Below are 25344 nucleotides of genomic sequence, written 5' to 3'. Positions count from 1 at the left end.
ACTTTGTTGCAGAATTCTGACTTGATTAATAGTAGAAAGGAACCAGGAGAGACCAAGGCCTGCTGAGCTGTTGCCCAGAGTGCTGTGCTTGTGAAGGAAACAGTGAGGACAGCTTTAGTTGTAGCTCAGTTTCAATTAAAATCATAGGGGGATTGGGGTGGTGTTTAATATTTAAGAAGAGTCTATCAGGTTAATGTTTTAAGGCATCAGTGTGCTCCTAGGGACCTCACAAAATTAGCTGTGCAGAGCAGTTAAATGCCATCAGGCAGTGCAGCAAGTTCACTTGGCTTCAGTGTTGCAAGGGGAGGCAGTTGTCACAGGAAATGGGCCTGTATTATAGTGACAATTGCATTTTAATGCAACTAAAGAGGAGCTAGATTGACTGTAATTTAGTATCTAGTTCCATGGCCTTGTGCAGTCCTCTCAACGCTGCTCCATGGGGGCCAATTGTACTTACACAGGGCACTCTGGAATCTAATTGGATTTACATGCAGTAATGTTTTCATATCACACTGATGACTCTGCTATATAAGCGCCATAAAATTCCAGTGCAATTAGTTATTTATACAGTGGCTACAGTTACAGGATAATGCATGGGGCTGATGGCCCATGCAAGCTCCAATACTATCAAAATACCATATGGTTCACCTTTTCTTTGAAGCTTTCCTGACAGGCAGAGTTAGTGAGGGTTTAAGATTAAACTGGGCCCAGATCCACCAAAATATCTCCCCTACCTTTTCCATGGGGAGATACTGACACTGACCTCTTGCAAACATCCAGAAGGCACATGACCCCTAGCTGCTGCCTGCCCCTCGAAGGGGCATGTGGACCTGGTGTGTGTATCCATTTCCCTACATTCTGCACAGACAGCACATGTGGTGGGGAAAAAGGACTGGCAACAGCTGGCTGCATTGATGATCAGGATGCCTTGTCACCGCATGACCCAAAAGCCAATCACCTGGTCTTTAACCCTGCTCTATGAAGTGTCTAGGAATCAATGGAATTATACATGGCCCAGATCTATTTTCTCCACCCTGGTGATCTTCATAGGTTTCTTGTTTCACTTACTGCCCGTTCCCCAAAGCAGACACTCCCACACACCCCTGACCCCTCTCGCTCTTTGCTCTGGCTCTCTTACTGTCCTCCAAGAGGTGTGGCAATAAAAGGGTGTGATGGGTTGAATCACAGAAACCCCCTTGGGAACTGCCAAGTGATGTGCTAAGACTACTTCTGCCCCTGCTTTCTCTACCAGCTCGGGACTCCAGCACCCTGTCTTGCTGAGCCAGACATGCCCGTCTACTCCAACACAGACCCAGGGTCTGAATTACGTGCCCCAGCGCTGCAGACTTAACAGAAAGCAGCTTACAGAAGTGTTCTTATCTTTAACACTCAGATGCCCAACTCCCAATGGGGTCTAAAACCCAAAGCTTATTAAGTTTGCGGATGATACCAAACTGGGAGGGATTGCAACTGCTTTGGAGGACAGGGTCATAATTCAAAATGATCTGGACAAATTGGAGAAATGGTCTGAGTTAAACAGGATGAAGTTTAACAAAGACAAATGCAAAGTGCTCCACTTAGGAAGAAAAAATCAGTTTCACACATACAGAATGGGAAGAGACTGTCTAGGAAGGAGTACGGCAGAAAGGGATCTAGGGGTTATAGTGGATCACAAGCTAAATATGAGTCAACAGTGTGATGCTGTTGCAAAAAAAGCAAACATGATTCTGGGATGTACTAACAGGTGTGTTGTGAGCAAGACACGAGAAGTCATTCTTCTGCTCTACTCTGCTCTGCTTAGGCCTCAGCTGGAGTATTGTGTCCAGTTCTGGGCACCGCATTTCAAGAAAGATGTGGAGAAATTGGAAAGGGTCCAGAGAAGAGCAACAAGAATGATTAAAGGTCTTGAGAACATGACCTATGAAGGAAGGCTGAAAGAACTGGGTTTGTTTAGTTTGGAAAAGAGAAGACTGAGAGGGGACATGATAGCAGTTTTCAGGTATCTAAAAGGGTGTCATAAGGAGGAGGGAGAAAACTTGTTCACCTTAGCCTCTGAGGATAGAACAAGAAGCAATGGGCTTAAACTGCAGCAAGGGAGGTCTAGGTTGGACATTAGGAAAAAGTTCCTAACTGTCAGGGTGGTTAAACACTGGAATAAATTGCCTAGGGAGGTTGTGGAATCTCCATCTCTGGAGATATTTAAGAGTAGGTTAGATAAATGTCTATCAGGGATGGTCTAGACAGTATTTGGTCCTGCCATGCGGGCAGGGGACTGGACTCGATGACCTCTCGAGGTCCCTTCCAGTCCTAGAATCTATGAATCTATGAATCTGTTTTACCCTGTATAAAGCTTATACAGGGTAAACTCATGAATTGTTCACCCTCTATAACACTGATAGAGAGAGATGCACAGCTGTTTGCCCCCCCCCTCCCCAGGTATTAATACATACTCTGGGTTAATTAATAAGTAAAAAGTGATTTTTATTAAATACAGAAAGTAGGATTTAAGTGGTTCCAAGTAGTAACAGACAGAACAAAGTGAATTACCAAGTGAAATAAAATAAAACACACAAATCTAAGCCTAATACAGTAATACAATTGAGTACAGATAAAATCTCACCCTCAGAGATGTTTCAATAAGTTTCTTTCACAGACTGGATGCCTTCCTAGTCTGGGCACAATCCTTTCCACTGGTACAGCCCTTGTTCCAGCTCAGGTGGTAGCTAGGGGATTCCTCATGATGGCTCCCTCCCTTTGTTCTGTTCCACCCATTTATATAACTTTTGCATAAGGCGGGAATCCTTTGTTCCTCTCTGGGTTCCCACCCGCTCCTTCTCAATGGAAAGACACCAGGTTAAAGATGGATTCCAGTTCAGGTGACATGATCACATGTCACTGTAAGACTTCATTACCCACTTGCCAGCACACAGGTATACAGGGAGACTTACAAGTAAAACAGAGCCATCTGCAGACAATTGTCCTGGTTAATGGGAGTCATCAAGATTCTAAACCACCATTAATGGCCCACACTTTGTATAATTACAATAGGCCCTCAGAGTTATATTTCATATTTCTAGCTTCAGATACAAGAGTGATACCTTTATACAAATAGGATGCCCACACTCAGTAGATTATAAGCTTTGTAATGATACCTTACAAAAGACCTTTTGCATGAAGCATATTCCAGTTACATTAGCATATTTTCATAAAATCATAGAGTGCAGCATCACAGAGGGTTTAATATATGAGTTTTGCAGTGATTCCTTAATCGAGGGGTGGGCAAACTTTTTGGCCCGAGGGCAACATCTGGGTGGGGAAATTGTATGCGGGCCATGAATGTAGGGCTGGGGTGCGGCAGGGAGTGCGGAGTGTGGGAGGGGGTGCAGTGTGCAGGAAGGGGCTCAGGGCAAGGGGTTGGGGCACAGGAGGGGTGCGGGATGTACAAGGGGGCTCAGGGTGGGGGTTGGGGTGCAGGAGGGGTACAGGAGAGGTGTGGGGTGCAGGAGGGGGCTCAGGGCAGAGGGTTGGGGTGCAGGAGGGGTTTGGGGTACAGGCTCCAGCCCAGCCCCACTTACCTTGAGGGGCTCCGGGGTGGCAGCAGCGCGCAGCGGAGCTAAGGCAGGCTCCCTGCCTGCCCTGGCCCCGCGCCACTCCCAGAAGTGGCCAGCACCATGTCCCTGCGGCCCCTGGGTGGGGGAGCAGAGGGCTCCGTGCACTGCCCTCGCCTGCGGGTACTTCCCCCGAAGCTCCCATTGGCCGTGGTTCCCCATTCCCGACCAACGGGAGCTGCTGGGGGTGGTGCCTGCATGCAAGGGCAGCGCGCGGAGCCCTCTGTTTCCCCTCCCCTCAGCCCCAGGGGCCGCAGGAACGTGGTGCCGGCCGTTTCCGGGAGCGGCGCAGGGCCAGGACAGGCAGGGAGTCTAAGGCAATCCCGTGGGCCAGATCCAGTCCGCAGGCTGTAGTTTGCCCACCTCTGCCTTAATCAAAGACCCTTCCAGGGAACTGAGCTCAAAAGAAAGGTTTGGGGGTGAGAGGGAAGCAGATCAGAGAAACTTGCTGCAGTGGTGTGAGGAGTTGTGTGACATGATAGGACAGTGTATCGAATGTGTATGCGCTCACCAAGATGAGGCAGGGTGGCCTTGGGATCGAGCCTTCAAAACAAGGAGGCTTGGCATCATCTATAACTCTGACAACCCCTGTGTTTCTCCCAGAAACTCTAATTAAATCTCTTCCTGATTGAGTCTCAGTTAGGCCCTGTGGTTTTACACTTGCTGTAATTTGCCTTAATGACTAAATCATAGCGATTAACCTGAAAGCGTCTGTTTGGCAGGGACTTTCTGCTCTTCCAGACCACAGAGTGAAGGTGGAGCTTGGCTCTTGTCTGTCATCTATCACTTTCTTTCATCTCTAGTGCCACAGCACCTGCTGCTATCTACTGACACATCTCAGTTTTTCCTCTGTGTAGTATTGTAATTCCTTTAAAATATTGTGACTTAAGAAAAAATAAAAATTTCCCCTCCCACGCAGGCCTCCGAAGACTTATAGCAGTATAATTATATGCATCCGCAGCAGGAATAGGAATCCTACCAGTCTCATTATTTTCTTAATGATAGGTTTATATAGCATAGCGACATCTCCAAACTAAAAGTTAGAGCCATCTTCTCTGCCAAGCGGCACCTACCCCTGTACTTCTGGCAACATGTGGAGTGAGAGTGTGAAGAAATATGCCACTCAAACATGTGCAGCATTAAGGATGGAGCTTCACAAGAAAAGAGAGAGTGTGTGTGAGCCACTGAGGAACAGAGAGAGAGAGTGTGTGTGTGTGTGTGTGTGTGTGTGTGTGTGTGTGAAAGTGGAGGGAATAATGCAATAGAATGTGAATATTTGATTTTAAAATGAATTTGCTTCAACCACATTGAGCCCCTTTTGTGTTCACTTTCCACAAGTATTAAATTATAGTTTACTGGCAGAAACCTTCACAGAAGGCAAATCTCAAAGTCATGTACACAAGTATTTGTGGAAAACCGATTTTAAATTTGCACATTTGAGTATGCATCTTCATCCAGTCAGGGAACAGGAAATAGCCCTGTATGATTTATCTGTCCACTCACAGCTAAGCAGCCGATCTTGGGTTTAGAAAATCTGTGATCAAGCCACAGACTAAAAACAATTTTGAAAAGATTAATTTGAATTACAGTGAGGCCTACAGGACCCGACTGAGGATCAGGGTCTTATTGCAGTAGGTGCTATCCAAACAATTATAAAAGGCAATCCCTCCCACAGAGCGCTCACGATCTCAGATTCTGACCAGATTAAACAGATGGATGCAACAGGTGAGAAGGTGAACAGACAAAGTGAAAGTAAAACAAGCCTGTTTTCATAACTGTAGTCTCACCCCCACCTGTGCAAAAGATGTTTACTTACATTTGAACAATTAAGAGATCAGAGGAAGTTGTGATCTGCTTGCAGATACTACGTGAGCAGACATGAAAAGGGTTAAATTCACTGAAGAAATTTGTTAATTGTGAATTATTTGCACAGCTCTACTATGTAAGTCTGAGTATCTGCATGTCTGACTAGGTCTATGTCTTTCTGCATACACTTGTTTTTATAAGGCCTTTTATTCAAGTATCTCAAAGCATTTAACAATAATTAGTAGTATCATTATCCCCCTTTCACAGATGGTGAAACTGAGGTACAGAGAAGTGAAGTAATTTGCCCAAGTACGAATGAAAAGTCATTTGCAGAATCAAGGCTAGACCCCAGAAATCCCAATCTGCTTCTCTAATAACTAGACCACACTTTATACAGAGACATTCTACAGCTACTCCTCTGTCTCTTTCATTTTCCCAGTAAATGGCCTGTAAAGTTACTGCAGATTAAAGTTTGCATAATATCCTGTCAAATACTGAAAGTGGTGCTGCTGTTAAATCTAATACTGTTGTAGGGTGGGTGTGTGTAGTGGGTGTGGATTTGTATAGATACATGTAGATATGGTCTGTGGATATTTAAACCACCCCAAAGAAATTGGATGCTTTGTAGGGTGCTAAAAGCCTTTCATTATTGCTAATGTGCACCAAATTAAGGATGCAATTAGACGAAGTGTATTCATCAGGATGGTATGTTTTTATAAATGGCTTATTCAACATGATTGTTTTTTATTGACTGTTCCAGTAATTGAATATTTCTTTCTTATAGGACAAGCTTGGCCAATAAAAGATATATGAAGTGCACCGCTCATTAGAGGTCAGAAAAGAAATTGTGCTTGAAGCCTCAAGAGCTATATAGGTGAAGTTTTTAAATTATTCTTCTGCAACACAACAGGCTTTCTCCAGTGTCTATTATGTATGTGTCTGCTGTTCTTCCGAGAGGAATATTTCTGTTCTCATAAGAGAGCTTCATGGAAGGTACCAACAGGTTATAGTGTGTTTTCTTGGTGAGAGATTCACCTGTCATAGGGCTGGATTCCCTAACTATATCCAGCCCACTTCGCGCTACTAAAGTGGCATAAATGGGCTGGAGCCAGGTAACAGAGAATTCCTATTCAGCGGGGAACTCCCTGCTGGTGCAAATGTGCTGAATCCAGTTGCTGTGCCTTTGGGCCTCCCTCCCTGCCTCCTACACACACACCCACACACCTGGGTAAAGGGGATATGCCTGGCCCGTCGTTAGGGTAGGGATATGTTGGAGCTACCCTGTACTACATCAATCCCCCACTGATGTAAAGTCCTTATCCTACATTAGTAATGTACCTTAGAGCTGCCTGGAAGCAACTCCAAGAGGCATCAGAGCCAGGGTTGGTTCTGGGAATTGGGGCACTGGCTCAGGAGAGAAACTGGCCCATAATGTCCAATTCCCTTCAAAGGCTAAATGGCAATGGGGACGGGCTTGGAATATTCATTCGTGAGCTGCTGATACCACCCAGAGGGCGCAATCCCTATCAAGACACCATTGTGCTGGGTGCTGCACAAGCATACATGAAGGCAGAGGGCATACATGCTCCTTACAATCTAAGGAGACGAGTGACACGTGAAGAGTGGAGGACAGAGGAACTGATTTGTAGTTGCATAGATACATTTGTAGTTTTTAAACTGAGTACAAATATGTAAAATAGGTGTGAATTCTCCCCACGCACACCTTAAGCCATCAGTAATAGGCTAATTTTTATCGGAGTCAGAGCAGATGAGAGTCTTGCGGAAGAGTTTAAAAGGGGAGGGAAGGGTGGCCTTATGGAACAGTTCAGGGAGGGTATTCATGCTTGAGGAAAGTACAGAGATGTCTGCACAAGATGGGTGCACAAGGTACGGGACAGTGTGATAAGAGATGAATAGAGAAGCAGGGAGAAACCAAGTTCCGAAGGACCTTAAGATGAGTGTGCATGCTTGAATTTATTTTAAGTAGTGAAACAGAGGGCGCCAGTAGAGGGATTAATGAGGGGAATGATCTACTAAATGATCTGTGCACGTGTGTTTTGAATGGACTCACAGGGATGATGTGGAAGTTACAGTAATCAAGGCTGAAGATGATGAAGACCTGAATAAGAATTTTGACGGGTTGGCACATCTTAGAGATGTTGTGGAGGAAGAAGCAGCGGGAAGATTTGGACGTGGCCTGGATCTGCAGGGCAAGAGAGAGCGCGAGTTCGAAGCTGAACACCAGGCTACAGACTTGAGTGATAGGAAGGACTGTGACAGTGAATGGGAGTGTGGAAGGAGATTTTCAGAGGAAGAGATAGGGGCTGACTTTTGGTCATGTTGAAGTTTAAGGTAGTGGTGAGGCATGCAAGAAGAGATGTGAGACAGAGGGAGATGTGGAGCTGGAGGGAGGGAGATGGAACAAATTTCAGTATTTCAAATGCAATGCATTTTTGCCTAAGGTAGTTATAACACCTGGGGCATGTTTCCTGGCTAGTCTGCTTCTTTGTGAGCTTTACCACCACATTGTAAGATACAGTTCCTAGAGGGGGAGACAGGAAAAAAAAGTAGCACGCACATAAAAGTAAAACACTTTGAAAACATGAAACTACATTGTGAATAAAGGCAAAAGTGTCATGTAAATGGGAGAGTTGGAGTTTGGGCAAATTAAGGAAAGTGTCTCTTATACACTGACTTTTGGAGATCTGTCTGTTGCTTAATTAGAGGATCATGTAATATGAACCCCTCTCCCACCTCGCAGAACTGAACCTTTTGTATATTTAGGAAACTAAGACATTTCTATGGGTTATAATAAAACATGGGGCCAGATTCTGACTGCATTGGTGTAAATTTGGAATAATTCAAAATGCATTGTGTATGATTAAAAAATTAATGACTTTCAGTGAGTCAAATTACTGACGGTAGTTCTAATATCCATGATTTTTATCATAGGAACCTATAATCAATTATCTTCCACTAAAAAACTTCAGCTTCAGTCAATATACAGTAGTTGTCATCAAAAAGTCAGCAGTTACCACATGGAGTAATTAGAAATCCCCCAGTTACTTAAGTACAGAGCAGTACTGCAGATACCACTGCGTTGTAACACTGGGTAAGTGCAGAGGCTCAGTGGTGTGCTCTCTGGTGACACAAACCAGTTGTAAACACATCTTACCTGTCTGGATAAACCAGGATTATGGTTGATTTACATTGCTGGAGCATTCCAAGCAGACAAACACCCTGGGGGTTTTAATGGTGAGCTCTTTTCAGATTGGTGTCTGTAACAGAGATTTGAAAGGGCTCTGTAAGTTAGAGTTTGAGGCTCTCTGCAACTGCAGGTTGTAGAACTGCAACCTGAACCCAACACTGACCCTTTCTCAGTGGGGTGATGGTGTTTGAAGGATTTGCATTGATCTCAAATGACAGACAGATGGTGGCTCTGATATATTCTGTTCATGGCTTCACCAGCAGAGACCTTGCACTGTTGCCGCCGATTCGTATGTGTTTGAACATGATGAGTTGAAGGATTTTTTGAATTTTTAAAGTCACACTCTGTGTGTTCCCCATCTCGCAGCAGTGCCAAGTTGGCCCTCTTGGTTTTGTTGTTTTGCTTTGTCTGTAAAGCCAGGTGGTACTGAGTACTTGCAGAGGTGAGTTCAGAGCCCAGACTTGGCACCAGCTCTGAGGGTGTTGGCTGCCTTAGTCAAACTAGAAAATATCCACCTGTCAGAGCTCAGTCACTAAACATGTTTGCTGCCGTAGGCAACCGCCTGTTCTGACTTCATGTGACAGCTGGCCCTGGCAGTCATGTTTTCAAGTCTTGAATACTCATTAGATACGGAGTCTGGCTGCCCTACTCAGCAAAAAAATGCTATTGCATGCAGAATGGGCATAAATATATTAGGAGGAAGGTATGGAATTGTCAGTTTAGGTTTAAAAGAAGAATAGGCTAGATCCTTGGCTGTAATAAATCAGCAGACCTCTGAAGAATTCACTTCTCGGGCAGTAGGTAAATATAGATGGGGAAAGTGAGACAGGGAGGTGGCGTGGCTTACGCAAGTCTATTCAACATGTCAATATTAGAACTGGCATTAGACTCACGAGTTCCTGGTTCCAGTCCTGTGCTTAGACCACTAGGCCATGCTTCTGATGGGGTCTGTGCTGTGACAGAGATGTTTGTAAAGTAGAGTGGCTGTGGCTACAATACAGCGAGGTTTGATTTCCCCCTTATCTCTTTTTCTTCTGGAGTCATCATAATTTAGAGGGCATGGGTAGGTGTTGAACTTGCAAGGTATTAAAGGGTTCCCTGGTAATTTTCAGGGCCTGCATGATGTGATGATGTTTCTTCATAACTTGTGTCACAGCATCATGACTTTGTGCTGTGATGTGTACTTCAGGGTGCCATTCAGTCTGGGGGCTGCTGAAGCACCAATGTCCTGTGGCAGGATGGCAAATCTATCTAATCTATCTCTCTTGTGGCCCTCAGCACCATAACATCGGAGTTTCAAGAGAATTGAAAGCTTACCTTCCTTCCTAATGAACCTAAGAATTCCCCTACTCCCTTCCCTCCTACACTGCCCAAGAATACCTCTTCCCATGATATCCAGAGTCAGGGCTCTAACCCCCCTGGGAATCTTAAACCTCACCCTTGCAACCTTAGATGACCCACATGGACCCATCATTATCCCTGCCCCTCCCCTCCCACACACACACACTTGCTCTAGGGATTAAGCCATTATTGTGCTAAGTGGTAAAACGTCTCCATGGTCCTGAGGGGAGCATCATTGATCTTAATAACTGGGTAAATGTTCGCATCTCTGGGCAAAGATTGGTACAGTACTTTCAGTTTTCCCATCAGTGTGGAATTGGATAGATACTCCTCTGTCAATGTCATGATATGCATCCATAAGGATAGCCAGAAGAGAGATGGAAAAGTTTGGGAGCCAGCGTGCAACCTTGTTTGGTGCCATTGGTGACTGGAAAGGGGTCCGATATCTCACCATTTTCCACCACTCTGGCCATCATCCTATCATGGAAGGACTGAATGGCAGAAATGATGAACAAAAGAGTCGACGGTCCCTCACAGTTCGCTAAGTCAATGAACCCCATGTTGAAGTTTTGCTACCTAGGGAATATGTGGTCACAGAATGCTACAACTGATGAGATTACCCATTACACAGCTAAGGCCCAGGTCTGCGTTTGGAATGCTGTCACACCTATGGAATGATAGGGGTGTTAAAATAAGCACTAAGCTAAATGTCTATCAGGCACTCATGCTCACAACACTTTTGCGTGGTTGTGAGACATGGACAACATGTTGCCACCACATTAGGAAACTTGATCAGTTCCATATGCACTGTCTTTGGTTTGTTTGCAGGGTCAAATGGTAGAACAAGATTGGCAATATCTAAATCCTTAATTGTTGTCGGATGTCTGGCATTCAAAGCATGCTCATAAAAGCTCAGCTACGTTGGTCTGGCATCTCATTCCTATGGCTGACTCAAGAATACCTAAGGCCATATTTCCTGGTCAGCTAAAGTAAGGCACCCGGTCTCATGGTAGCCAGTACAAATGATATAAAGACACACTGAAGTCAAACTCGAAAACTTCTCAGGCTGACACCAGCAACTGAGAAGCAACAGCCCATGACAGAGCAAAGTGGCATCAGGTCTCCATTAACTGCTTTGAAGCAAGGTCCATTAACACCTTATGGATAGCACAATGCAAGGAATACAACAGCCTGCAATGGACACAGGCAATCTTGTCTGTCCCACATGTAACTGTGTTCGCAGTTCTTGCGCTGGTCTGACCTTGCACATACATGCTCACCTACAGCAGCTGCTGAATCCTCGTACAGCGACATTGATGTGAGACTCCATCAGTCATTGTTGAGTGGAAGAATCACTTTCCATAGCAGTCAGTAAATCAGTCTTTAAGCCCCTGATTTTCAGGGCCACCACAGCTTCTGTGTGTTGCTCAAGCAACACAAAGAGGCTATAAAGCTAAGGCTAGGTCTACACTACCCGCCTGAATCGGCGGGTAGAAATCGATCTCTTGGGGATCGACTTATCGCGTCTCGTCAGGACGCGACAATCGATCCCCGAATCGACGCGCTTACTCCACCAGCGGAGGTGGGAGTAAGCGCCGTCGACTGGGAGCCGCGGCAGTCGATTTTGCCGCCGTCCTCACAACAGGGTAAGTCGGATCTGATACGTCGAATTCAGCTACGCTATTCGCGTAGCTGAATTTGCGTATCTTAAATCGACCCCCCCCCTGTAGTGAGGATGTAGCCTAACTGAACTGGTCTCCTGAAGATTCTCTCAGTGTAGGGGAAATCCCAGGGTGGTACAGGGCCACATGCCGCTCCCTGCATAACAGGAATCCAGGGAGAAAGGAATTGTGCATGTGCTGTAGCACCTTTGCTTTTTCAGGCGTGTGTGTGTGTGTGTGTGTGTATACATACATATGTGTGAGTGTACACTGCAGAAGTCCCTGTTCTTCTACAAAGACAGGAAGGGACTAATTTAATTTTTTAAGTAGTCAGATGCTGTGCAGCAAACAAAAACACTATGTGAACTCTGTTGTTTACCTGAGGCAGCCCCTTGCTGGGAGAGCAGCCTGTCAAGGGCTTCTCTGAGCAGCTTTGCTAAAGCAAATCAGTTACCATGGTCACGGAGGGAAGGACCATGGTGCGGCAATACAGCAGCTTCAAGTTCTGAGGATTAGTAAAAACAACAAGGGAGCGAAAGGACAGGATTTATCGCTGGGTCTGTGAAAATTGTTCCTCAAAACCTTGGATAATGTGTGTTGTGGGGGTTCCAACAGGTTCAATTCAAATATAGTAGGTAATTGGAGGCCGTTTTTTTAGGAGCAGAGAAGGGTAAAGAATCTATAGGCTCCATTCCAGTTAGGAGTGTACTTCAGGGAGCCAAGTAAAACTGTGCACCCATGTGTTTGCACACATGTGCATGCACTTCCATGAGCTGTAGCAACTGTAATGTTTTTGGCCTTAATAGGAGCTTTATTATTATTATTATTTGCCTGTGCCATTGGGGTGCTGGGTGATGTACCCACCTATGTGGAGACACAGTCATCTTGTCCCACTGTAAGCCACTGGTCCCCAAACTGTGGGGCATGCTCCCCTGTGAGAAACATTCAGGGGACACGATAGGGCCAGCCCCCGGGGGCTGGGGGAGCAGGAAGGGAGCGCCACTCAGCCTTGCTCTGCTCCCTGCTCTGGCCCAGCTGCAGCTTGGGCCTCAGCCATGGCCCTGCTCCCAGCCCTGACCATGGGCTGCACTCCCAGCCCAGGTTCCGACCATGGCCCCCCTCCTCACCACGGCTCCCGACCACGGTTCCCGGAGGGTGGGGAGGCAGACAGGTTCCATTACGGATTTGGGGACCACTTCTGAAAGCTCTTTGGGGCAGGGGTTGTCTTCCTCTGTATTCTAACAGCAACCGCTATAAGGGAGTCCTCGGCCTGCTGCAGTGTAAATGCTAAATAATAATAAATTACTGCCCGAGGAGCTTGCAATTTACTTCACACATGGAGGCGCACAACCAGTTCAGCTGTGTTTGTATTTTCCTTTACGAACAAATCCTGCCACATCTGTGTCCATGGGCTCTGCCTGCGACAGAAGTGTGCAGGACAGCGTGTGGGGCACCAGGACTTCAGTGGAGCTATGGCAATTTACACTAACAGAGAATGAGGCCCTCTGCCCCCAGCCTGAATAAATAGGCTGTAGGAAGGGATCCGTGGATGCCAGACCAGTTACTGCTGATCTGTGAATCCTGCAGGCTGATCCTCATAGTCATGGATCTAAGATCCCCACTCCCACTTCTCCTTTAGCTTCTAAAATCTGCCAGGAACATTTCTTCATCTCTGTTCCCTTTCCTCTGAAGAATAAGCCTATACAGAATGGAGCTTCATGGGATACAGGCATTGCAAACCCTTTGAGTGGGCACCGCACTCCCTGTGCTCCACTTCTATATGGTTGTGTGGAGTCAACGGGGCTATGCAATTTATGCCTGCGGAGGATATGGCTGAGGATTTGCTGGCTAGTTTAGGATTCTTAGGCCATGTAGTCAGATGTGCACAGTGCCCCACATATTGGTAGGGAGTTTGGCAGGACAAAGGGCTGAAGGTTCATTTGCACAAGGATTATTTTTGTTGCTCTGCTTTATGAGCAAGGGATTGTTTCGATCTGTTGCAATCTTCACCTTCCCTCCCCCATTCCAACCCCCACACTCTGGGGAGAATATACCGGATATTAGCAGTGTTCATTACCTCCTATTAGCCTGTATCATGGTACCTTGTTCAGGTAAGAAATGAGCCCTTCTGTGTAATGAACTGCATAGGGCCTTGGGGAAATAGAAGGGGAAACTGGCTTATGTCACTCAGGTAACAGGAGTACGTGCTAAGGAAGCATTGTTGTTTTGCAGGAATAATTGGATCGAGTAGCCTGGAGACCATGGAGGGGGATTGTCTGAGCTGCATGAAGTACCTGATGTTTGTTTTCAATTTCTTCATATTTGTAAGTGTTCTGGAAATCTCTACCCCTGCATGCTCTCTCTTCCACCGCGCCGCATGACTAAGTTTCTGTCAATCTCTAGCTCCCTGGTGTTCCCCTTAGATGGGCTGACAGGACCTGCTGTGCTTTGGCAAAGTTGCCATGATGCAGAAGATCTCTTCAGCTTTGTATTAACCCTGACTGAAAAGTGTACAGCTCCATGTTCAGCTAGCCAGTGCAGAGTTTGACTCAGCTGGCAGTCAGCCCACGGAGAGGATACTACTGCTAGCAGCTAACAAGACAGATGTTTGTAGCGCCTAAGGAATAAGGTTCTAGTCCAGGCTGGTGTAATCACTGGCTGTTTCTTCCCATGTAGGGGAAACACAATAGCTGTTGTGGGAAGGATTCCTTTCCCTCCCCCACTGGAACCCTCCCCTGTAAATCTAGGGAGTCAGGCTCTGCACGGAGATGAGGACTTGGCCTTGTGACTTTAGGCAGGGAATATACAGCTGGTGCAGGTGACATGGTAAGTTTTAAGAAACAAAGACACTGCTTGCTGTATGTGTTCCCAGTAATGGGAAAACGAGGGGAAAGAGCTGTGGAGACTGCACCGTTCGTAAGCGGAGTCACATGCTTTTCAGAGAACGTTGGCTGTGGAGCAAGAGCACTTGAAGGGAACTTCTTTGGACAAAATCTGCTGAAGAATCCAGTCTGTCATCAGATTATTAACTCTCTCCTCTTTTCCTCTCCTGCTCTCTCCCCCATGGTAGCTGGGAGGGGCCTGCCTGCTGGGCGTTGGGATCTGGGTCATTGTGGATCCTACAGGATTTCGAGAGATTGTGGCTGCCAATCCTCTGCTCTTCACGGGGGCGTACATCATGCTGGCCATGGGAGCAATGCTCTTCCTGCTGGGCTTTCTCGGCTGCTGTGGTGCTGTCCGTGAGAACAAATGCCTCCTGCTTTTTGTAAGTGTCCCAGTGTGTCCTCTGTTATTCTAGTGTCCTCGGAGAGCATGGGCTATGGTGTTTTGTTGGGGAGAGTGATTATGTGATACTGGATCAATGTGACCATGTCTCATCGCAGCCTTTCTTCTGTTACATAGTTAGTAGTGTTTAAAGCACTTTAATACAGTCAGAAATGCAGACAACTCGATTCTCCCCTGCACCCAATCTCTGTGTGGGCTCAGTGGAGATGGGGGCATGACTCTCTGTTGCCCAACTCTGGTATAAGTTAAAGGTGCAGGGGCCAGTTTTAACTTATGCCACTGACACACAGTCCCTCAAGAACCTTATGCTAGTTGCGAATCGGGTATAGTGGAGTCTCACTCTACCACACCCCTCTCCTTCCTTGCAACACCCTCTTCCTTCCTTTGCCCAGAAGGGAAGTACAGGAGATAGGGAGATGCCTCTGCCACTTTGTGCCAGCAAAGATTTTCCCTGTACACTGGGGAAATTCTCCCATGGCAATCTCCTGCTGTTTAAGTTCACTAAATGCCACGTGACAAAATCCCAAATCTTCCGAGTGGAGGAAGAAGTCTTGGGACTGCTATCACAAAAGGAAATAAGCAAAATTAGCCATGTTCTAAATGAATAAAAACTATCGCTGGGGTTTGTCAGACCTGCAGGGGCACTGAGTTCCAAAGAGCAGGGCCCCCAGCTGAGAAAGCAGTTCTACCTGTTCCAGTGCATTCCGCTCCAGGGATTATCAGCAAGAGCATCCCTGCCAATCTTAATTGCTGTGATAGGATGTGAGGTAAAAGGCAGGCTCTCTAATAAACAGGTCCCACACTTTAAAGATTGTCCCCAACATCTTAAACTGCACCTGGCAGCAAACAGGGAGCTTGGACTGGAGTTTTGTGCTTGTAGCATCAGGCCCAACTGAGAGGGCATGTCATTTTACACGTGTGTATTAAGGACATATGCCTGTTTATCCTGAATGCAGGCTGCATTCAGGGATGCACATTCATATTGTACCAAAGCTGTGGCCACTGAGCACTTTTAACTCCTCTGTCCACTGTGGTCTCTCAGAACTTCATGGCAGCAGAAGGGGAAGAAGTCTAATCTTCCCACGTCTACCACTTGAGCTAGAGGAGAATCTCCTTCAGCTTTCTACAGTAATAGGGCCCATCAGACACAGCTGAGGAGTTTTGATTCCTTCTAGCAGAAGGCCGTAATATGTGCACACCCTCGTATGAGCCAAATCATTACAACACATACTCATGCACATCAAACCACGGATTGCTCCCGCCCATTCTCTTCTGATGTAGAACAGGAACATTTTCCTTACTTTGTTCATAGGAATCATTAAGCAGCCCTTACCAGTATTTTACAAGCCATATGAGTAGACATCAGGGCAAGTAATGAACTTGTGAGTAGATTGCCTACTGGGCCATTTCAAATAAAGAGAACGTGCAGGGTAGAGTATCTATAATAGAGTCCTATCAGTTGGTATAAACCTCCCAGCTGAGATCTGCTTGGTGGACTTTCCATTGCATCTCTAGATAGGTGGTTGAACCAGTATACATCCTTCTCCACTTCTTAGAAGTCCCAGATTTAAAAGCTTCATTGAGCAATTTTCCCTTAAATGACAGGGGTAAACCTTAAAATCTGTGTTGGCATCATGCACTGTTTATAAACTCTTAACCACTAAAATAACCATTTTTGACTTCTGCCGCAAGAACTGCTCCTGCAGGGTTTCCTGCCATTATCTCTTACTGGAAAACATTCCCAGTTACGTGATTGAACACAGAGCTCTGTTGTTTTGTTTCTTGTTTTTATCAAGTACAACCTTCTGTTTCTCCCTCGGAGTTTGTTGATTGTTTTGAAATCTTGATTTTTTTAGTGTGTTTTGTAATCATATCTTACTTACAGAGCCTTGCAAAAGCACCAGCAGCTGCTGCCCCATAGCACAATTTTACCAGAACATGAACATTAAACTGGCGGAAGGAGAAGCTGGCAGTATCCCTGGAGATCTGACAGACTCCACTGAGCTAAATTCTCCTTTCCTTTCCTACCCCGCCCCTTCCCAAATTCCTCCTTCGATAATAGCACATGCTTCCCTTCTGGGAGTCAACTGGTTTGATCCTTCCCTTGCTCATCCTAGGGAAGACTAGGAATAAATCCATTGAAGTCAATGGTGCAACGCCAGTATGAACTTGATGTAATGGAGTGGAGAATCAGGCCCCATAACTATGAGACTAATTGAAATTCAATCCTTATGAGAGTTAGAACTTCAGTCACGTGAGGCAAGATCTTGGACCATTTTTTGGTATGTGAATGGTGCAATCTCTTTTTAATTTAGGACTATCCAGGCTGATGTCAGTGGAGTTACACCAAGCCTGAATATTGTCCCTAGTGTTCTGGTTATATTGCAGTGCAGGCAATTTCATGGTTATTACTTTTCTGCTTCTCAAAGATAGTTCTAAGCCCGTCTGCTTTATTTATTTACTTTTATTATTATTTTATTTTACACCGGGAATCTGAGAAATAGATGGGGTGGAAGTAACATAGGGCTATGAGGCAGGGATAGTTAAGTGTAACCATCTAGTGAGGAATAGCATGCTCCCTTGTTCAAGGCAATCCAGGATGTTTTGGTAGCAAAGTCAAACTGCTGTTTAAGAGGGTGTGGTGACGTTCCATATGTCCCATTCCCTATTATCCCAAGTCCACTAGCAATAAAATACCTGTTTAAGTGGGTGTGGTGAGGTCCATATGGTATCAGATATAGTCCAGCATGTATTTTGTTACAGACCACACCAGATGAATTTGGAAAGTTTGAAAGTGTGGGAACCAAGAGTCTGGAGGGAGTTAGGCTTTAGTTGATGGAAATGCAAATAATCTGTAAATTTATCCCTGTGAGGCTGGAATATCCATGCAGGAGTTGAGGAGGGGTGTGGTTCCCAGGGCAGTAGGATCAGGGGAAGGTGCTTGATAAAATCAAGTCCATGTACAAGTTGTTCAAAAATTGATGAGTCAGAGCTGCCTGAGAGAGATTTCACACTGATACATAATGCATATCTGAAGCTTTTAGCTCAAATGTACACACGAGTCAAGAGGGTCACAGAGACAAGGGCGAGTAAGGGAGATGCTCCTGCAGACAGGTTCTAGATTCTGGCCCTTGTGTTTGCAGAGCCTTTTGTTTTTCTTGGTGCTGTTCTATTTTGGTGCAAAACCTCACTGTTGTATTCAACCTGCTGCAGCAAGCACCAGGCTGCCAAGTGCTTCCAGCCACCTGAGGCTATCCCAGCATTGGACACACAAAGCAGCACACTCAGGCCTTCTGCACATTAGAAACAAACTAACCTGTGGAATGTCCTAGAGCTCTCTTAGCTACTGCTGCCCAAACTGCTCAGAGAGAATGTTTGTCTTACACAAACACATGAACACAATTTTTTTTTTTTTTTTTTTGCTTGTGAATAACATTTCCCCATTGGTCCAAATTCAGCCCTGGCATAAGTGGTGCAACTTCTGTTGACTTCAGCTGGGTGGATTTTAGCCAAATGTGGGTATGTATACATGCATAATTTCTAAGGAAGGGCAGAATGACATATCATCAGTCCCTCTTTCTCTCTGCTCCTGCCCCCAGCCCCTGAAATTGTCACCCTGAGGTTTGTGTCCTTTGAGAGAGAATTGCTGAAGTTCTAGCGGAGCTAAAATGTCAACTGGCAGTTGAGATGCAGCGATAAGAAATTCAAAAATGCCGATAAGTCAAAATCAAAAGTGTTTATGGAAACATATGACTTTAGTTGGGAAGATTACTCAGGTGGAATTTCTGGTCAAAACAAGATAGAGAGACTCACTCCAGAATAACCAATAAGCAAGCTGGCTTGGATGCTCATCTGGGATGTAAATCATGCAGAGCCGGGATTTGAACCCGAGTATCCCACTGGGCTATTGGTTGTTCTGGGGTGAGTGGAGTGGCTGTTCTCTCATAGTTTTCACCCAAAAATATTTTTAAAACTCTCCTTTTTGTTCTGGTGGGAACAAAAACAAAATTCAAAACCTCAGGGTTTTTTTTGCAAAATAGAATTCTTGTTTTCTTGCTCTAATAATCACTATTGACATTTTTACACTGAATATGGGAAGTCCAAGAGGTTTGCGCTGTTCAAGGGCAAGCCAGTTTGGGGATGATAAATGATGCATTACGATTGCTTAGATAATCTGTGAGCAGCTGCAACCATTGCTATGCTGGCCCTGTATTAGTGTTTGGGTGAAAGTGTATCTGCCAGTAATCAATAAATGAATATGTAATTAATCCAACAACCTTGCTAATCACTGATCACCTTAGACTCACCTAAAAAGCATTGGGAGATCCTTTGATAGATGGTGCTGTAGATTTGCATAGTATCTTTCATTCTAATCACTACCTCTCTGCTCTCCTCTTGTGAAGCTAAAAATAGAAGCAATTTGTGAATGGGCGGAGTGAGCCATTTAGCAGTCTCAGCCAATGAGAACAGATTATAGTTCAATGGGCCAGTGGGTCAACTAACAGGAATTATTAGATTTAAAGCCCTGTTCTGTTATCTGACCCCAGGAGCTGTTTCTTTTGCTTCCCATTCAGGGGCAGGAAAAGAGATTGGAAGGGACAGTGGATACAGCCCTCCAACAGGAAAAATCATCTACAGCTTTAATAATTGACATCAGAAAAATTATCCTGTTCATTCCAAGGAGGGAGTTTGAATTCTTTTTCTATTGCTGAAAACTGTTGCTAAATCACAGGCAATATGTTCGAGACATCATTCATAACGCACTATCTAGGGATCAGAAAAATCCTTCTGGCCCCATCCAACTTACCGCTATTTCAAAAAGGTCCTCACTGCTATCCTTCCACAGAAACAATTCCAGGTGTATCTTGAGTTCATTTCTAGTTCTTGCTTAAGCCACCTGCATCAGTAACTTGTTCCATATGTTTATTATCCCCTGGGTCATGCAGTCCTGCCTGTGTCCCCTATTTACTCCTCATTTCCGCATATCAGGCCAATCCTAAGTCATTACTGAGTTCTCACTCCAGTATTGAGAACATCTTGAGGTTCTTAAATCTTGAAGGAATTACATTTATACTCCCTTTAAGGATGCGGCCATGTAAAGGGGCCATATTGTAATGAGAATCAGGCCTTCATGTCTTTGAATCCTGATCTCCTTCACTGTCATGGTTGTGTTTGTGAGTTAGGGCTGTGGGATTTAACTGACTTAGGACTGGCCTATCTAGAGCATTTGTACCACTTTACATCAATTTAGAAACCAATGTTGTTAAAGTGGTTCAACCCCTTAGTGTGGAAATAGTTCTAGCACTACAAAGATGCTCATATCAGTCTATATACGTACCCCTACATTTACAGGAATAAGCTGTACCATGTAAACACCTTTATACTGGTATAACTTCATCTGCACTAGGGAGTTGTACTGCTTTAATTATATCAGTTCCTAAACCAAAACAGTTGCTGTGGTACAAATTCTGTGTGTAGACCAGCCCTAGGTTGTCCCTAGTTTATACCCTTTCACTGACTCTCAAAAAAAAGCTTCATTCTCCATTTTCTCTATTGCTATGGTGATTCTGAAAACTTTTGTTCTTACTGTTTGTGGCATATACCTAATGGCTGTCTGCCTCTTTTCTTTTTCTTCCAGTTCTTCATGTTTATTTTGTTAATCTTCCTGGCAGAGCTCTCAGCTGCAATCCTGGCTTTTATCTTCAGAGAAAATGTAAGTACTATGTTGTGGACATGATGGAAGCACTCTGAGCCCCCTGCGGGGTTTTGCCCAGGTGGAGCTCGCTTTAGTTGGTGGTTTGTGTGTCTGCTGAGCAAGTTTTTGTTTAGAATATCATCCAACCAGCCTCGTTATTACCCTCGGTGTGAAGAATTTCCAGCCAGCCAGTGAATATAAACTAACCTAACTTGTGCCAGTTAGGTGGTTTATATACACAGGAGAGATGCTGTGAGATACACAGGAGAACTGCTGAATTTTTCAGAGTCCAGATTCATGTGCAGGCACATCACTGTATCAGGAGTTCATTTTGAGCTTGGGCATCAAAGTTTGGATTTCACTTCAGTGTTGTACACTTACTACTGAGCTGAGAGGTGACATTTTTCCAGACGCTACCTGAGGGAGCAAATAGAGCCCACAGAGTTGTTAGTCATCTCTTCTCTTCCCTGTTGTCACTATCTTGGACTCCATATTCATGGGGCAAGAGCCCACAGAAACACACAAACTGAAAAGTGTGGGTGAAGCATATGTGGAGAATTTGGAGTGGGTGGGAGTGTAGTTGAGTGTGGGAGCCCATCAAACTGCATTGTCATTAGCCATCCTAGAAGAATGATGCTATTTTAATATTTGTACCATATATTGTTGTTTTAATTGTGCGGTGCACCTAGCATGGCAGGTGGGCCCTATGGAATCCAAGTAAACAAATCCCAAATAGAACGAAGTCTGACCATCAGTTCTAAGAACTGCTGCTGCAGTATCTACTTCATTGGGGGTGGGGCTGCCTTTCTTGTGTGCTCGAATGTGTAATCCATGACTTGAAAGGAGGCATATTATCTAGCTCTCCTGATCAGAAAGGCAAAGCACCAAGTTGGGGATGGCCTCCAAGGAGTGTTGTTAGAATCGGTTAGATAATGTAATTTCATTTCTTTGAAAATGTCAAGTCCTATATAAATGTTTCAGTGGTGTTTATAAAAGAAGACAGGGAGCCTAGGGTGTATGTAAGGGGACTTGAAATCTAGAAGGTAATCGGATACCGTGGTATAGTATGTGCATGGAGGAATTTGGATTAATTGAAAACCCAAAATCCCCTCTCTAGGCTTATGACGGGGTGGGACTCGCCACTCTAGCGCCTTCTGCTGGCTGTCATGGGAATTAGATCTGCTCGCCAGGGCGCCCTCCTCTGCTAGTGCCGCGCCGCTGTCACTTTCGTTCCAGGACCCGCGCTACTCCCGGGACTGCGGCATCCTCTTCAGTGACACTGCCCTCCAGCTGTGCCATACTCTGTGTTCTCCCCTTCTGGGAGACCTGTAATCTCCATCCAGCCACTATCTCAGTGGCAATTACAGTCCTTTGTCCCAGGGCCACTTCCCATGTGGCTCCAGCACCCTTTTCTGCCCTTATCTCAGGGCCTCAGGCCCTAGCAGCCCGCCAGGCGCTCTCTCTGGCTCCCCTGGTCCCTGCTTGTAGCACTGAATTGTCCCAGGTGCTGAGGCTCCTTCCTCCTGCTAGGAGCCTGGTCTTCTCTCCTCAAGCTCTAGTCAGCTACTGAACTCTGCTCTGCCCTGCAGCCTTTCTTATATGAGCCTGCCAGGCCACGATTGGCTACTCCTCTGAGCCCCTTTCTAATTGGCTGCCTCCAGCGCAGCCTCCCTAAGGCTACTTTTAACCCCTTTTCTGCCAGAGAGGGGCAGCCGCTCCATCACTAGGCTTCATATTGTGAATATTCCTTGTGAAAAAGAAAGTCTAGTTTATCCAGAGAGCCAGTTGCTCATCCCTGTAGAAAGAAGAGCTTTACAGTGAAGTTATGTTAAAGTTAAAATATCTTTATTTTCTGGTATATCATGAGCTAATATGTATATTGAACACACCCTTCCAGACTCTCTGTCCACACTGCTAACCTCTTGGGGCTTTTCTGACGCTCAACTTGTCCCCCTCAGGCCCATTCATAATGCTGCTGGAGAGATCATCTTTTTGGCCCATTATTCTGCTCAGGTCAACCATGCTTTAAGTCCCTCCACTGGCTCCCCTTCTCCACCACACCCCATACACATTTATGGTCCTTAGTTCTGAAGCCTGGTCTACAATACAAAGTTAGTTTGATGTAAGTTGTTTTGCATCAACCTATTTGTGCTTGTGTCTACATTCAAATTTGTCTCCAGCTGACATATGCGCCCCTTTACATTGATGCAATAACACCACCTCCACGAACCAAGTGGAGCCAGGGTTGACCCACTGAGGTTGATGCATGGTGAGTGTAGGCACTGTGTGTGACCTATCTCAACCCTAACAGTCCTGCAGCAGCTGGCCCACAATTCTGGTCACAATTGTGACCTCCACTGCCCAGGGATGACAGAGACTAGAAGCTGCCTGCCCCCCACAAAAAACTACCCATTTTGAAATGCCTTTTCCTGATTTGCCCACCTTGGCGAGCACACCTAACAGCTCTCCATTGTTGTGTGCAACTGCCCAACTGAAGGTGCCTACTTCATGCTCCAGACACTCTCCTGCCTGGAGTAGACAGGAGGTATCGGACCTCCTGGGCCCGTGAAGAGAAGAGGCTGTACAGGCACAGCTATGGACCCAGTTGTAGAAACGTGGACATCTACAAAAAGATTGCACAGGGGATGTCAGCAACAGTGCTGTGTGAAAGTGAAGGAACAGGCATATCATAAGGCCAGAGAGGCCAACAATTGATCTGGAGCTGAGCTGCAGATCTGCTTCTTTTACAACAAGCTGCATGCCATACTTGGTGGCGACCCCACCAGCACCCTGCAGACCACCATGGATACCTCAATAGAGCCCGAGACACAGAACCGTGTCATGAACAGCGAGGAGGAGGGGGGGGACATGTGGCAGGGGGCCGAGGGGTCCAGCTATGCTGCGAGTCAGGATCTTTTTGAGACTCCTCAACAGTCTAGCCAGTCCTGCCAGCCAAGCACAGAGCAGCCTGATCCAGGGGAAGGAACCTCTGTTAAGTGTGTGCATACATTTTTCCTTACAGTGGTTAAATGTAAAGATGACACTTGGCCCAACCCCAAGTTAGCAGGACACACACATTGACTTGTCATTGTTTTACTCATACGAGAAGAGGTAGCTGTACAACGAACAGGTAGGTAGAGTTATGATCTGCTTTTCATTCCCCTGTAGAGCTACATGGGGGCACCATGCAGAACCGTTTGTTTATGTACAGAGGGATGTCCCTTGTATCCTCCTGGGAGATCTTGATGAAACTTTCATGGAGGTACTCTGCAATGCTCTTCTGAAGGTTTCTAGGGATGGCAGCCTTATTGTTTTTTGTGTAGTAAGACACTTCACCATGCCACATTGCTATGACTTTGGCAGGCACCATTGCATACACAGGCTAGCAGCATACAGGCCCAGGCTGCTTCGGGATGCCAGCAACAGCTGTGCTCTCTTTGCCCGTGTTACCTTCCAGGAGTGAGATATCATCTAAAATTACCACTGCCTGTGGAAAATAGTGCCAGTATTCAGTGCTATTGCCCTATACTCGTACCCACTGTAATAAAGGCTGACTTTTTATTGTTTCATGCAATCGAACAATTTCCTTCTCATTTCCCTCCCACGCCCTTCACCCCTGGTGGACCATACTCACTATGGCTGGGACTGGAGAGCAGTGCTGTGCAGAGGCAATCCAAAGCTGAACTGTCAATAGGCATGTGTAATGGGGTGGACTAGGTCCAGAGGTGCCCAGAGGCCCCCAGCTGGAGGACTGAGGGTCCTACCACACCCCATCCCAGAATGGGAGTAGAGAAGGTCCAGAGGGGAGGGATAGCTCAGTGGTTTGAGCATTGGCCTGCTAAACCCAGGGTTGTGAGTTCAATCCTTGAGGGGGCCACTTAGGGATCTGCGGCAAAATCAGTACTTGGTCCTGCTAGTGAAGGCAGGGGGCTGGACTCGATGACCTTTCGAGGTCCCTTCCAGTTCTATGAGATAGGTATATCTCCATATATAAAAATAAGACTTCCAGGCTGCCTAGAGTGGCTGTGAGGGATGCAGCCAATTGGAGAGAGACTACAGGGAGCAGCCAATCAGGGCCCAGCAGGGCCATATAAAAGGAGCTGCAGTACTAGAGGAAGTTACTGTCTGGAGCTGCAGGAGTGAAGACTGAGTTCCTGGCTGGCTGAAGGAATGGCAGGACCATGGACAGATCAGTTGCTGGCAGGGACCAGGGAAAGCAAAAGGGAGCTCCTGGCTGGAGCTGAGGAAAAGACGTCAGCCCTATGGTATGGTGCTGGGGCCATGGGGAAGTTACGTGTAGCAGCATAGTGATTAGTTAAAGGGGATGCAGAGGCCCGTGGCTGCTATTCATAGGGTCCCTGGGCTGGGACCCAGAGTAGTGAGCAGGACTGGGTCCCCTCCCAGCCACTAGGGAAGTGGCTTAAGCTCTGAGGAATGGAGTTGAGAAGGTCCAGAGAAAGGGCTGCATACTGAATTAAGAAACACTCCCAGAAGGGGATCAGATGGTTTAGTGGCCCAGCTGGAGAGCTGGGGTCAATGAAAGGCCCAGAGTGGATGAAGACAGTGTCTCCAGGAAGGAAGCCCTGCAGTTATGGCCCCATACCAGGTCCAGGACAATTTAAAGATTGAGCCCGGGAGGGCTACAGAGATACCAACAGAGGGGTACTGGGATAGGCCCCAGTTGGATTGTATGCCCTGGAAGGGGTCTTGTTTTGTTTCACATACAGACTGTGTGTGAGA

At 46.0% G+C, this 25344-nt stretch overlaps 1 protein-coding gene across 1 annotated transcript in view; it reads left to right on the top strand.

The window, feature by feature from the left end:
- The first annotated feature begins 13885 nt into the window (after nt 1-13885).
- TSPAN18 (tetraspanin 18) overlaps nt 13886-25344 on the top strand; it is a 29471-nt gene continuing 18012 nt past the window's right edge. Inside the window, exons 1-3 of the mRNA XM_065404145.1 lie at nt 13886-13948; nt 14695-14889; nt 20548-20622. Coding sequence (XP_065260217.1) covers nt 13886-13948; nt 14695-14889; nt 20548-20622 — 333 coding nt within the window. The remainder of the gene's footprint in view (nt 13949-14694; nt 14890-20547; nt 20623-25344) is intronic.

This window comes from Emys orbicularis, chromosome 4 (assembly GCF_028017835.1).
Source record: "Emys orbicularis isolate rEmyOrb1 chromosome 4, rEmyOrb1.hap1, whole genome shotgun sequence".
NCBI classification, from domain to species: domain Eukaryota; kingdom Metazoa; phylum Chordata; order Testudines; family Emydidae; genus Emys; species Emys orbicularis.
This window is presented reverse-complemented; position numbering and strand designations above follow the sequence as displayed.